At 33.8% G+C, this 14779-nt stretch overlaps 1 protein-coding gene across 1 annotated transcript in view; it reads left to right on the forward strand.

Annotated features, from left to right (window-relative positions):
• Window positions 1–4399: 4399 nt before the first annotated feature.
• The window catches only part of dysc (dyschronic), a 61845-nt gene continuing 51465 nt past the window's right edge, over window positions 4400–14779 (forward strand). The window contains exons 1-4 of the mRNA XM_068764907.1: window positions 4400–4552; window positions 5876–6092; window positions 7986–8203; window positions 13435–13588. Coding sequence (XP_068621008.1) covers window positions 4400–4552; window positions 5876–6092; window positions 7986–8203; window positions 13435–13588 — 742 coding nt within the window. The remainder of the gene's footprint in view (window positions 4553–5875; window positions 6093–7985; window positions 8204–13434; window positions 13589–14779) is intronic.

Here is a 14779-nt window from a genome sequence, read left to right on the forward strand (position 1 = left end):
ATTTAGTAGCAAATTATTATGCTACTTTTTACCATCCTAGTTTATGTGACATTTATTTTTTTATCGGGTTTATTATGTAAACAACGTAGTTAAAAACATTAATTTGAACAGTGACACTTGTCTATTATTATTATTATAATAAACCTTAAAAATTAGTGGGTTAGCTGTTAATATTTGATTTTGTAATCCAGTTTCTAGTGTAGACAAATAAAACAGGTGTGAAACGCTAAAATTTGAAAATCGTTTCTACTCGGCGAGGAATTTGAATTAACATTTTCGGTTTCACATTTTTATGAATAGTAGAATTGTTACATTTGCAGTGGCAATGTGGAAATAACTCGAGGTCTGCATTTCTGATGAAGAGTTGCTCCAAGATCTAGCCGCTATAGTGGGGTACAATGAACGAAGGGATATGGAACGCCAGTGTAACCTTCTGTGAATAGGTAATGTCGCAGGAGAAGGCTGTACAAAGACAGAGAATATCAGAACTCTACATTCATATCTGGAGACCTGGACCTCGGAGTACATTTCACTGCGCTCTCCTCCAACCCATTTATAATTGGTTTAAAATATGTAGTTTTGTTTGTTAAGTGGATATTATATTTCAAACTTTTTTTATTATTATAGCATGCCCTAGGTGTCGGATTCTGAATGATCAAACACACGTGTGTTTTGCCATCTTTCGTTTCAGCCTATAAACGGCCACTGCAAGGTCTATGCTTCTCCTAAAGATTCGATAACTTGCAGGGTTACACTATAATCACTACGCTTGGCAGGCGGGTTGGCGATCGCATATGGTATTATGGTACGCAGAGGACGCTGCTGGTGTCATATATTTAGCACGAATGAATTTTGCGCGCTTTTTATATTACGGACCCTCTTCAAACGTTGAGAACTTTATGGGGTTTTAGCTGGTAGGAGTCCGTCATAATATTTACATTGCGACAGCTACGTTAGGGTATTTTCCATATAGGATTATTTTTAGACAAAACATAGTCTCGCTTTATCGATACCGTCTTATGGTTCAAGTTTTATTTAATTATTATTATATAATTCATTGTGATAATTCGATTAAGTTTCTAAAATAATATGGTCATCTTATAAACATCAAAGGATTTTAAATTATTATTTTATACCTGTAACATGAAAGGAAGTCTTTTAGAAAGTTAATTAAAAACTTTGTCAACGACAGTTTCTTTAAAGAAACATTGCTAAAAAGTTGTAGCGACCGAGAAGTACCAGTACCAAGCGCATAATTCATTCGAGATTTCTTCATTTTACTATTTTACACTTTGCGAGCGCTCGCTTTGAGAGTGGTTCTGTTTAAGATATTTGTTCTTTTTCAAAAGGCCTTTGCTAACCATTATCACAATTTGTTATATGTAACCGGTGTTTTTTTTATTATAAAGAAACTGATGCTGTTCTTTTCTCGTTTAATTTAAGTTAGGTAGTTATATGAAATATAAATTATTTTAACGCATAAATTTGGCCTGTATAATAGAATTATAAATATATATATTTTTGATAATTACTAAAATATGAAATATCGGTGGTATATTTTTAAAAGTTTGTTTATAATATCATTGCTTTAAGTATATGTTGTATAATATATATATAAATATATTTATAAATAATGTATAATAATGTCTCTTTTTGTTAAATCTAAAAATTTGTTGCTCAGAATGTTTGTATTGTGAAACATTATACCAATTAATTTTTCGACAGAAATTCTTGTAATTGTTAAAAAAGCATTGTTGTAAAATATTGTATGTAATGGTTGCCCTTGATTGTAATTGACACACACACAGTTTTAAACGTTAATACCAATATCTGATAATTAGAAAGATTAAGTCTTTTAGTAGTTGTACTTTAATATTAAATGGGTTTATTTGTTAAATTTAATTTTGTTTTTATGGCTCAAAAGTAAAAATATAGGTTGCAAAGGTAAGCTTCCTTTGATCTAATCATGGAACGTCGTAGGTTTTTGTACAACTGCCGCAATGTTTACTGCTGCTCTTGATCCCGTTCGCACATAAAATGGAATTATGTGTCGCAGTGGAGGCGCGCAAGCTATATAAGATAAATTATATATATGGGGCAAGAAAGGGTACATCGTGTTCGATAAAACTTTTTTCGTCCAGTAGAGAATTCACCTAGGCATTAAAGCTTTCATATTTATTAGTAATAAATATGCATTAAGTGATTATTCTCGAATAAGTTACATAGTTTTTTTCCTTTACTGAAATACGATAGGCCAGTACAGAGTCTGCTGGAGTAGATAGAAAAGAATAATTAGTTTTAATATGAAGTAATGTGATTTTTGAAAACGCTTGTCATGTTATCATGACGATATTTATTATTTTTGAAACCATTGATTTTCGGATAGTAGTGTACCTTACATTAGTTGACAGCAAATGAGCTATAAATTTACACCTATAACCAATCACGAATAATAAAGGCTGTGACATGTCACGAATTTTCGTGAAAAACATTTTATGATTAAACTTTATTATTGTCTCATAAGTAAGTTTAAACTAATCAATACACGGGTATTAATTTTATCCTTTTTCCGTAATTTTTGCAGTCTTTACAGGTTTTTGTAAGGCGAGGTGACATTAATTGCTCTCTACACTGTAAACTTCAGGGTAAAAACAAATGTTTATGTTAACTTCTCTTAAGCCTTTATTTATACAAGTAAATCGACTTTCCTGACACATTTGAAATAAAATATTCGTCACGAAATGGCAGCCATTACGGAATATATTTGCCGGAGAAAATTTCTTACGAGCTCTCGTATAAAATTTCCTGTGCGATGAAATGAGTGCTGCGTTCGCGAAAGTTTATTTTTGGATGGATATTATTTTCCGATAGACGACTTACTTCTTTGCTGATCTACTAAATATAAATATGTTTTTGAAACCATATTTCTTCATATGTATTATACTATTCTGTGTCGATGTTTGTATATTATAACCGTACATAATATTTATTATTATGTAAAGTATTTTTTTTGTTAAAAAAGTTTCTTGGTTTTAAGTTTAACAACCATTCGCTTATAGTATATGAAAATAAAGAAGTATTATAATTTAAACTAATTTTTCCATGTGTTGTTCCATATAAAAAAAAAAATTCAAGGTGCTATGTAGCATATCCCCTGATGGGCAGCTGTGGCTTTAAAGCCCTGGAAACTACGGAGCGGCAAGCGCAGAGCACCGCATCAACTCGACTCGAGAACCTTAAGGCCCTAGCGGCCAACTGTTGTGCGTGTCATAAGGTCTGTGCACTGCCACTTCAACTTGCTATTTCGCTAGGCTATGTCGGTTTTCTTCATTCATCTAAGGGTCTAGTTTCTCCTGATTCTATCTCGTAGAGAAATCCCAAAAATAGCCCCTTCGTTGAGCCAAAGCCTAAGGCCCGAAGTCAGAGATCAGGTTCCAGTAACGGCAGCCTGTAAGGCTACCACAGGGTTAATAAAATATTTATATTTTTTTATAAATCTATTTTATTTTTATAGTGGTTTTTTATCAAAACGGGTGGCGCTGCGGATCATTAACAATATAAGGCACTTTGAAGGTTTATTTATGGCTCTCGATCAATGTACCCGAGTTCCTTTTTAATTTTTGTTTATTTTTTTACTAATTGACATTGAAAGAGGAACGTTGTGAGTCGAGGGTGAGTGTCGGACTACGTCGCACATGGAGACGAGGGCGTTGCGTTTTAAAACCGATTTGTATCTAATTGTTGAAACTAAATAAAAAATGTAATCTATTTTGTTGAAACAATGAATAAAGTATTAATTTTTTTGAATAGGCTTCGCTAAGAATTTATAAAATTCAGGACATACAACGTAATGTATCCTTACAGACTACTGGTAAGTTCGGAACGTTAGAAACTCGATAGTTACTTTTTTAGTTTACTAACAATTTTAATTTTTTTTTTTGCTATAAATTATCTATTTATCATGTAAACATTAGCAAAATACTAATATTGTACATATTTAACTACTGCATAATCTTTAATACAATAATAGGCCTTATTTAAGACAGCTCGACAGGACAGATTTTACCTTTTTCAGCCATCGTTCTTTTGGTGACGTAATTAACCTTAACTTTTTTTCGGCGATGTCTATAAATTTACTTTACTTTGTATTTGTAACCTATTTTAATGCTGCACGTGAAAACTTGTAATTGACATAATTTAGCTACACTATTATTTTGTACACATATTATTACCCAGTAGCTGTAAATCTTCCATACAAATAAACAATTAATCCGTCTTGCTTATATTAAAATGTAACCTATGGTTATTTTCCAAATAAAATAAATTTTGCGTATGTATATCGCGTACAGAACAAAAATGTTGAGCTTATTTAATCGTTGCAGCGACAAAGGCCCCCGGCATGAGGTCGGGGGAGGCGGGCGAGGGCTCCGAGCTGGCGGAGTTCGGGGCACGCTGGCCGCCGCCCGGCGCGCAGGGCTACGGCTGGCCGCGCTCCGCGACGCCGCAGCACCCGCCCGCGCACCACCTCGCGCGACACTCGCGCTCGCACCAGGTACACCGCACCCACTTTCACTCTCGCTCTCGGAAAACATTTTCACTGCAGCTCAAATGGTATTTGCAGATTCCACGTTTTCGAGGGGGCAGGACGAAGAGGCTAATAACGTTAAACCTCAAACATGAGGCTTAACATTTGAGTTGGGATCTGTAACTCATTTTTGCAACCAAATTCAGTTCAATAACAGTTTGTGTATACACCAATGTATAATAATAAAAATATCTCAAAAGCAGCAAAGCTTAAGGGCTCCCTAGGGAACCTCTGCTCGGCACATACTACAATTTCAACGAATTGAGAGGCCGCTCTGTAATGCGACCAGACCTAAGGGACCCCACGAAGGGACCTCGGGTTCATAAAGCCCATATAAGGCACTACGCTTTCTAAACTGTTGTAGTATACATTGATCCCGGGAATAAGTTCATAGTGTTTTTATTAAAACAAAAAAATTAAACAAAAATTAACAGCTATAACAGTAAATTGATGATTTATTTATTGCTGGTTACGGCGCTATACCATCTGGCATCTCAGGATCAATTAGTTAATGCTGTTTCTCTAAGATTTGCCCGATATGGTATCGCTGTCGTGTAACAAGTTTTTAAGGTCTCTTTTAATGTCGATTACCCCCAGAAATAACTAAACAGGAAGCGGAAAATATATTAATCCGTGGGTGCAAGGTTTGGGGAATACCGTGATTCTTTTCAAGATCTTTGGAGTGCAATCTCGTTCCAAGTTGCAGTTTGTGCAACATAGGGCCCGGTATACGCGTGAAAGACTATGGTTTATTCTTTTTAATCAATTTTTCCCATGCTATAGACTGTGTGACGCTTTTATATACACGTAAATTATAAATTATATGACTAGGGTTAGGGTAAGTTTTCTAAGTGTCATAAGACAGCTGTTGTTATTTGTATTGTATAAGGAGTGTAAAACATTTAAGTACATATTGAACGTATGTATTAAGTAGAAAGAAGTGGCACATAGGTGTCAAAAAGTAATGTTTCACCGAGTTTGTAATGATTGGATAAAATCTGATATAATTTAAAAACTTAATAAATAAGATCTCTACTACTTCGGCGGAGGTTAGTAAGGCGTGATTAAAGTAAACCGACATAGTCTGGTGGAATAGTAAGTTGAGTAACAGTGGGCCGCATAGGACGCAGATGGTCAATGGGGCTTTAAGGTTCTGTAGTGGAGTCGTTGGATGACACTGGATGCAGGCCGCTTCCAATCGGAAATCTATAGAAGAGGCTGGAGACGTTTTACGACGGAAATGATGATGATGATGAGATATAATTTTGGAAAGAGGTTGGATCTGCGCAGTGCTTACAGGACAACCGGCACACGAGCTACGAAGCGGAGGACGCGAGGGCACGGGCGAGAGGCGGGGTCTACTACTCGCCGCCGGGAACCTCTTACACCATCGTGGAGCGGCCAGCCTCTTCGCACGGCCACCACGCGCCTTACTCGCACCACCACTACCCCGGAAAGCTCTCTCGAGCGCCTTATCTGGGCTCCTCCACGATCGCTAACAGTGCAGGTAAGTCATAACAATAAACGCAATATACCGATGTAAAAGTTTTAAAGGGGGTGAACGTTCTAGAGTATAAATAAATTTAAATTAAATATACAATTAAGTAACTCCACTTAATTGTATATATCGGTTATTACAAAATGTGTGAATTCCAGAAATTAATCATTTTTCCTGTTAAAATGGTGTAAAAGGTTTAAAAGGGCGAATACATAGCCTATATTTGATCAGACTGTCAGTAAAAAACTTTTACACATTGGAAATATGAAATTACACATAATGAAAAAATTAGCTACCTCTATATTCACTGCTTCAGAGCCTTTACACCTGTCTTAGCTCATCTTGAATAATCAAAGTTTATTCTTCTATAAAATAAAGTTTATTCCGGTATTGCTAGTGGTTCCACTAAAGACATCATTTAACTTAATTACCGACCACTTACCTTAATGATGCTTTAACTTCAGACGACGTAACTTATAATTAAAATCTCTCGTTGCTCTCACCGGTAACTAGTAGTACGATAAGTTTGGCTCCACGAACTTACTTCGAGACACACGAGCAAACCGACCTCTATTTAGATAGCAATGCGTCGGCGTATCAAAGTGGACATGTTAGTTATCGATAAATTTTAATGCCAAAAGAAGCGAAGCGGAACTGAAACTGGAGATATGAAATGGACTAAATATTTAATATGGTAACAAGAAAAATATGAAATAAATAGAACGCGTAAAACGATATTCACTTAAGTCTAATTATATATTGAGTTTAACAATAAAGTTTTTGAAATTAAAGCATCGTGTTTGCAGGCCGTTCGCGTTAACGATATCTTTATTTTTTTCTATCGACATCTTATTATCCGGTGCGTTTGAAAGTATGCCTATAACTGGTCACTGTGAAATTATCTTTTAATTACGAACGATTTGATTGATTATGGGACAGTCTGTGATGATTCACTAGAATTTTGATGAGAACGCACTGCAAAGTAAATTTAAAGTAAAAAAGCGCAATTAACATTTAGATGTAACAGTAAATGATGTAAAATAGAATAACGTGATTAAGTTTCACTTTACAGGCATAATTGTCTGTAAGCTTCTTGCGAAAAAAAATATGACGGGGATATCTCTACAGAGCAAGGAATACGTCTTAATTCGCTTAGTACTAATACTAATACTGCAAAAGTCCTTGTTATGTGTATAGGCATATGACAATATTTTTTCTGGTATATAGGGTGAACTTACATGTACGTATCAGCGATATCATTATTATCTTACACATTATTAGGTTAAAATATATTTTAGTTAAAAAATTTAAAATTTCTCAAGACGTGGTAGTAGCTGTATTAGACTTCCTTATTTTCAATAATAAACCAATACAAACAACGGGCACATCACGACGGAGAGCACCGCCTTTGTTTACACATATGGTGTCCGAAAATATGTAATATTAATTTATTTTTTCTATTGGAAGGCGACAGGCATATAGCTTTTGGCAGTACGAAGTGTGTAGGGACATATGGTAAACAATAACTAATTTTAATATGTGGTAATCTGCATTCTGAAAATGATTTTTTAAGCTTATGCTTCTTTTATACGTTATGTATTATTCCCTAAACCATTGATTATTTGTTAGGGTGTACCATACTTTGCCAGTAAATACATATTTATATACATTCATCCCTTTAAAACTTTTACTCACATTTCCAATAAATATGTACATAAATGAACTCCGTCTTCTTAGAATATTCATAGTTTATTTTTTTATTTAATTATGGCTCATGTATGCGTGTTGTAAATTTAACAGATGTTTGCATTAAATTATTTTTTTTAATTATTTTATTTTAAAATAAACTATTTAAATTTTTTATACAAATCCAGAACTTTTAAAGTACCTCTCCATAAACAGGCGCTACTAGCTTAAGAAACAGCACAAACCACTTAAGCGCAACAAATGGCAAGAAGCGGCCGATATCTCCGGAGCAGGTGTTACGTCTCTTCGGGCAGGGCGGGGCCGCGGCGCTGGGCAAGGCACTGCCGCCCTCGCATCCACCCGCCCCTCTGCCCGCCCCGCTCCCCGCCAGGCGGCACTCGCCTGCAAGCAGTCCCAGTAGCACTACACATCATGTAAGTTCATACAAACATCCTACCAACTTACTGACATCAACGAAGCTGTTAAAAGCTAACAACGCCCAACAGACATTAACAAATTGAGATTAGACTTGTTCGCTCCTATCTAGTCCTCTATGATATGGATATATTTAACCTAATACCTTAACGTGAATTTATCATAAGTTGAGATTAATGATGCTTGGGTACACTTAGAGATATTTTATATAATATAATATTTTATTATTTTCATATATAATATAAAGAATATATTTGTTGGGAGTATAAATGTTTTTGTTTTCATTTATATATAATATAATTCATATAGTATCAATTGTCAGAAGATAGTATGAATGCCAGAAGAGCCCAATTTGTTAGAAACTAGAATCAGATTTTGCTCTCCTACTACAGGAGAGCAAAATCTGATTCTAGTTTCTAACAAATTCTTCAACTTAAAACCGAGGATAGAGAAGAAGAACTTAAATTTTAATTGACGATGGTTCCTAATAGGCCATGATCTGAAAACCCAATACAAACTCAAACGAGTTTTGTGTTTACGGTCACTTGTACAATTTCCTTAAGGCAGAGCAATTCTTTCCCAAATATTATTATCACTAAAATACCTTACCTTACTGTTTTTGTTTAGTTAACATAGTAAATTCAACATATGACAATTCAGAGATATATGTGAGTGTACTGTAATACTCTACACGGATGCTCACTAAAATGTTACTAATTTTATGAGATATAGTGTCACCTGATACATAAATAAAATTAAACTTGAATTAGTATTCGTTTGATAAACCAATGCAATTAAAATAAATCTTTTTTCAAGTGATTACCCAGTAATTTTAATTAAGAAGTTACGGAAGCAACTGTGTAAAAATCCATCTTCTATTTATACATAGAAGAAGGAACCGCCAAACGAGCGCAACTCGCGAGAACACCACCAATTCGTCCATTTTTTTTTCTATATTTTCGTTAAGACACCAAAAAGGTTTTTACGAAAAATAAACGTGGAGAAATTTCCATAAAGATTTTTAAAACATCGTTTATTTTCCTATATAAACCAGTAAGAAAATTAAAACTATTAATAAATTAAAATGTGTTAGTTTGTCAAACATTTGACATTAATCAAAAGTACGGTAGTGCTGTTCGAATACTTGCTTATTAATTGAGATTAACGTCCATTCTTCTTTTAAAAATTTTAATACATTTAAAACAAACTACAAAATAGGTATTTATATCCAAAATAAATAATACGCTGGATATAGGAACAAAAGAAAATTTAATGATGCGCTGGCTCTATGTAGTACATAGAGGACGTAATATCTCCCAGCGGACTGTTCGTGAGTGCGCTAAGCATTCGAGTAGCACGTGTCCTACTTCGCGCTGGTCTCAGGTAAAGCCATTGGTTGGCACGTTTCCAATTTATTCGTAATTGAAATTCCTTCATATTTATTCGGTACTTCTGAAAAAATAATGTCTCATTGCAACTATACAGATTTTCTTGAGGGCGATGCCGATATTACGATGTAGTGAAGTATATTTGTAATATATCACATTATGCTTTAAAATTTTCCTTTAAACTATAAGAACTACAGTTTGTAGATTCTTCTCCACCCAAACTTTTACGTTTCCATTAATCTAAGAATCGGCCCCGTTATTCCCCTTCTTACATTTAAAACCTCCACTCTGTAATTGCTTCATTACGTGGTGAAATCCATGCGTCTATTTATCTTTTTTCGTGGACCTCATCGACGGTTGTCGAGTTATAGCGGTTTTTAGTACCTTCCTGATCATATATCCGTCTTCACTACGCATAATATGATCATACTGACGTAATCGTTTCTCTTGTAGTTTATTTTGCATCGTAAAACTTCGTGCCACGTAGAATGTTCATGTTATTTTACAAGTACATAAATAATTCAATTTACGTTGTAAGTTATTCAGTTTTAGTTTTTAAGACGTTTCAATCTCTTCAAAGATCCATCAGAAAGTTTTTTTTTAAATAATTTTGTTAATAATTTAGTTTTTTCATAATATCAGAACAAACGTACATGCATTAAAGGGGTCTTACCTAGCGACTACGTATAAAAGCAATCAAAACGGTTCCATTCAAAAATAGCACAATGAGTGAACATAATATGCAGCCCCGGTGTGGCCTGTCATTCGTGTAAATAATTCTAGGGCGAGGCGACGTCAGTCGATATCACTACGTTATTCATGACCATTGCGGTAAGCGTTTACGAAGGGAGGGAATGGACATGGTCGCAATTATTCGTTCAAGTTTGTTGCCTTAGATCAGGGAAGTGGGTTAACTACCATACATTTGTTTCTCTTTACTCGCTTACAAAAAGTTAGGCGTAATGGTTTTAACGATGTTAAAAGCTCCGACATTTTTATGCTTAGAAATCTACGATAGCATGTGGGCGGAATATCGCTGTCAGTCGACGACGGGTCACCGTTCCGAATACCGCGTGTTTTTAAAATAACATTTTACAAAAAAAGCAAAACTACTATTCAAATTCCATACCTTAGTTTGGCTAAATTTGAAATTTAGCATAACTTATGTTGCATTTAATGAATTTGAAAGTTTAATCTCAACGAAAGCAGGAGAAAATAAAAATATTATTTCGCGTATTCCCAGGGTACCTATGTTTTACGACCCCCGGTTTTTTCAGTCCGGCACGTCTCTTCCTGCCTGTAAAAATCAGTAATGTTTTACGTTTTTCTATTAAATAAAAGCATTACTGCGGTATCCTATATTTTATGAAAACAATAGTTAAAGCTGTTGTCATTTATATGGTATAATTTTACATAAATAGTTAGTTAAAAAATTGTTTTCCTGACTGTCTTTGCTTTCTTCAAATTGGATTCCGCCGAAAAATATGAGGTACTATGACTTATTATTTAACTTATTTCGTTGTTAAAAGTAAGTGTTATGATAAGTGTAAAATTTAGATGAAATGGGAATATTGACTCGTGAATGTCAGCAGAAAACATATCCTATTGATTTTTAAAATGGAATATAATCACTTAATATCATGATGATTATTTAGATCGCGTTGTTGAGAGACCTTGTTTTCATTTTATAAAAATTTAAAATTAAAAAAAAATATTTTAATAAAAAGTTAAGTTCTCGAGATAGAACTTTATTTAAAGTTTAAATTTTATTTTAAGAACATGCAAGGTTTCTTCTTCGCAGAAAACTTAAAATTTGTTTCCATTTTGATTTGTTCAATGAACCGTGTATAAAGATGATAGTGTAGCAATTCTATCAATGAGACATTACTTTTTTAAGAATTAAAAGGTAATGAATTTGTCGCAATGTATTATTTATTCATTAGAATGACATTTGTGAGACATCAAAGGAATTAGGGACAAACTATTGTACGCAAAAAATATTGTTTTTTTCTCTTTGATATTTGTTTCAACTAACAACAAAGAATAAAAGTAGTACGCGATAAAACAACTAAAAAGAAAAGACCTTCTCGCAGGTCAATAACCTGATGAGGTTTTCCCATAATCATTTTTAGCTATACAGAATTTTAGAAAATACATAAATAATAGCAGAGGCTAAATTTAATATAGTAAAATAGTAACTTTTTGATAAATTAAAATTTATGTTGCAATAAATTAAATTATAATAAATATGAAATATCTTAATATCAAGAATCTTAACCATCGATATAAGGAAAATGTCAAGTTTTAAAAACAGTAAACATAATATGAAATTAATTTGATTAAATTCAAATGATATTATTGAATGTCTACGTATTTACGTACTATATTATACATTTGTAGGCTGTTAATTACATAAAGACTTTTAATACAAGTACTTTAATAATTGTAAATGAAATGTTAAATTAATTTTATAACTTGAAATGTATGTAATGTGATTGCAATTAATATATTCACACGATTTCTTTGAGAACCAGATACAACTGTTTTTAACGCTGCAAGTCCAAACTTTTCAATAGTCATGAAATATTCATATTATATTTGTAAACTTTTTCTACTTTGTGTACGTAAATAGATGTATCGAAAAAGATTTTGAAATTTATAACAGATTAAATAATACCGTGCAAAGTAAAATAAAAAGGTAAGGCACTTTTAGGTTAACACAGACTTTAAAAAAAAAATATTAATTAATGAAACTAAATTAAATTCGATCGAAGTTCTTTTACTTGAATTCACTTATGAAAAAAAAATATTGCAAATGTTGCTAGCACAAGCTATATATCCTTTATTGAATGTGCTTTGTTTCTAGCCATAAAAGAGATTCAGATGCTGTTCTGGTACAATAGATTCCATTTCAAAATAAGAAGGGTGGATTTGAAAGATATGAAACATTTTTTATGAGTTTAAATATAGTTTAATCATTTTACAAAATTTTAATATAAGTAAGGTTTTTTTTTTATTTCACGTTACTGTTTTCGTTACAGCTTTTTAAGAAAAACCTACTGAATTTTCAATGAAGTAATCCTTATTATATAATAAATGCTTAATAATATTAATAGTAATGGTAGGCGACTCGCAGATGAATGAAACTAAATGACATAGACTAGCGTATTAACAAGTTGAAGTGGCGCTTTAAAGTTCTGGAAAAGTAATTAAGGTCTAGCAAGCTGAGATTCGGACGTCCAACTACATGGTGGACAGGTGAAATTGCTAGGGTCGTTGAAAAACGCTGGATGCCTGTCGCTTCCTACAAGTCTTATTGGAAATCTGTAGCCTATGTCTAGCCGTGGACGTTTTACTGCTGAAATAATGATGATGATGAATTCTTAATCATGTCAGGTATCAGTACCAGGAACTTAAAAAGAAATCATTTTGTTTTTTTTTTATTTCGTTACGTGTATATTTGGTTTACATAAGATAAATGAAGTTAAAAAATGTCCGATCATTAATTCCGCTTGTTTATAAATAAAAATAAAGGTAAGCCGTATTCAATCGGAATATGTTGACGTATGTATTGATCAGGTTTATTTTAATCTCACTCTCTGATGCCTTAATGTGTCATTTCGCAAGTTAGAGAGGACAGAGGGCTTAGCCTTAAATCCGTTTTAAGGTATCGAAGCTCAAGGCTTCCCTAGGAGGTCTGGTCTCAGGCGGGTATATAGTACAATTTCACCACATTGGGTGATCAGGAGGTGTAAGTGTTTTGGTTTCTTGTCTTGCCTCTGGGCTCATTATGCGTCAGAGATAGCTTTACTTTTTGACACGGGCAATGGCATGTGTCGCAGGCGATATACCGGGGTGGGGAGCGGGAGAGGCCATACTCGTCGGGGGGCGCACCGCCGCCGCCCGCCGAGCCTGCGACTCGCACGGTCACCATGAGTCGAGACCCCGCGGACTCGCACGGCTTCGGAATTTGCGTCAAGGGCGGTAAGGAAGCAGGTCAGTTAATTAGCTTTTTGTTGCAAAGTTTTGTGCCATGTGGTCATTTTTTGCTTCTTTTTAAATACAATCATATATGTATATATAGGTTCTTTACCCAATTTACTGTTCATTGCACTATCCATTCCTATGCCCGTAAGGAATGCGGTTAAGAAGCGAAGAACTATAACACTCCACCGTTAATATCACACTCTTACGATTCAGCTTATTATAATAGTTGCCGGTATACCCGTACACTATATCATAAAATATATGACATATATATAGTAATAATTATTTCAAATAATAGCTTTAAAAGTTTTCCTAAGCGCATTAGAAGAGTAGTATTTTATTAGGCGTCCGGCTTGCTTTAAATATAGTTTGCCATGGATCGCCATCTTGATAAATTTCTAAAATTGAGATCATTTAATTTTCCGATTTGCTTACATATATATAAGGAACTGACTGTTGACACTACACTGCTAGTTATTCGATCAAACCCAATATACTGCCCGCACCCTCACTAAACCACGTAATTTACTAACATATATAATAAGTAAATAGTATATCGCGTTTTGTTGGAATGATATAAGTCTACAACATCATTGAGTGTACAGGACAATGTTATCCTCCTCACATTTTCACACGGTTTGTGAACAGTCATCATTTAATATGTCACACAACGTGTCAGGAATCGAAACTAAGCTCTATGATTGTTATGCTATAACAGGCTTTCGCTGCACTGCTATATTTATTTTATCTTTGCTGGGTTATTGGAGTTAAAATCATCATTATAGTAATAGTATGTCTATTACAAGAAAAAGAAAATCCTTAACCCTTAGAGATGAAGGTGTGTTGTACTTTTGTGCTCTGGTTATGATAAATATTATGTTAGATAATTCGTTGAAACTACGGTATCGAATCAATAGACAACAGACAGCTTTATCGATTTTGAGCCCAAATAGAAGTTATATAAATAGACTGCGGAGTAATCAAACAAAGCCATCTAATCAATGAACTGCGCTCTTGAGCGAACACAATTAATATATTTGTTATATCTTTTTGCTTTGATGTATCATTTATAATTGTAATATTGTTAAATGCTTCTCTATTTTTTGTCCCTTAAAAACCTCTAAAAAGTGTATCGAATATCGTAATATAAAACGGTTTATGTATTTATAAGACTATGACGAAAGAATTATTTTAAATCGA

Source organism: Battus philenor, unplaced genomic scaffold (genome assembly GCF_028537555.1).
Source record: "Battus philenor isolate CCGP_79_NKW_IND1 unplaced genomic scaffold, ilBatPhil1.0.hap1 SCAF_2, whole genome shotgun sequence".
NCBI lineage: Eukaryota > Metazoa > Arthropoda > Insecta > Lepidoptera > Papilionidae > Battus > Battus philenor.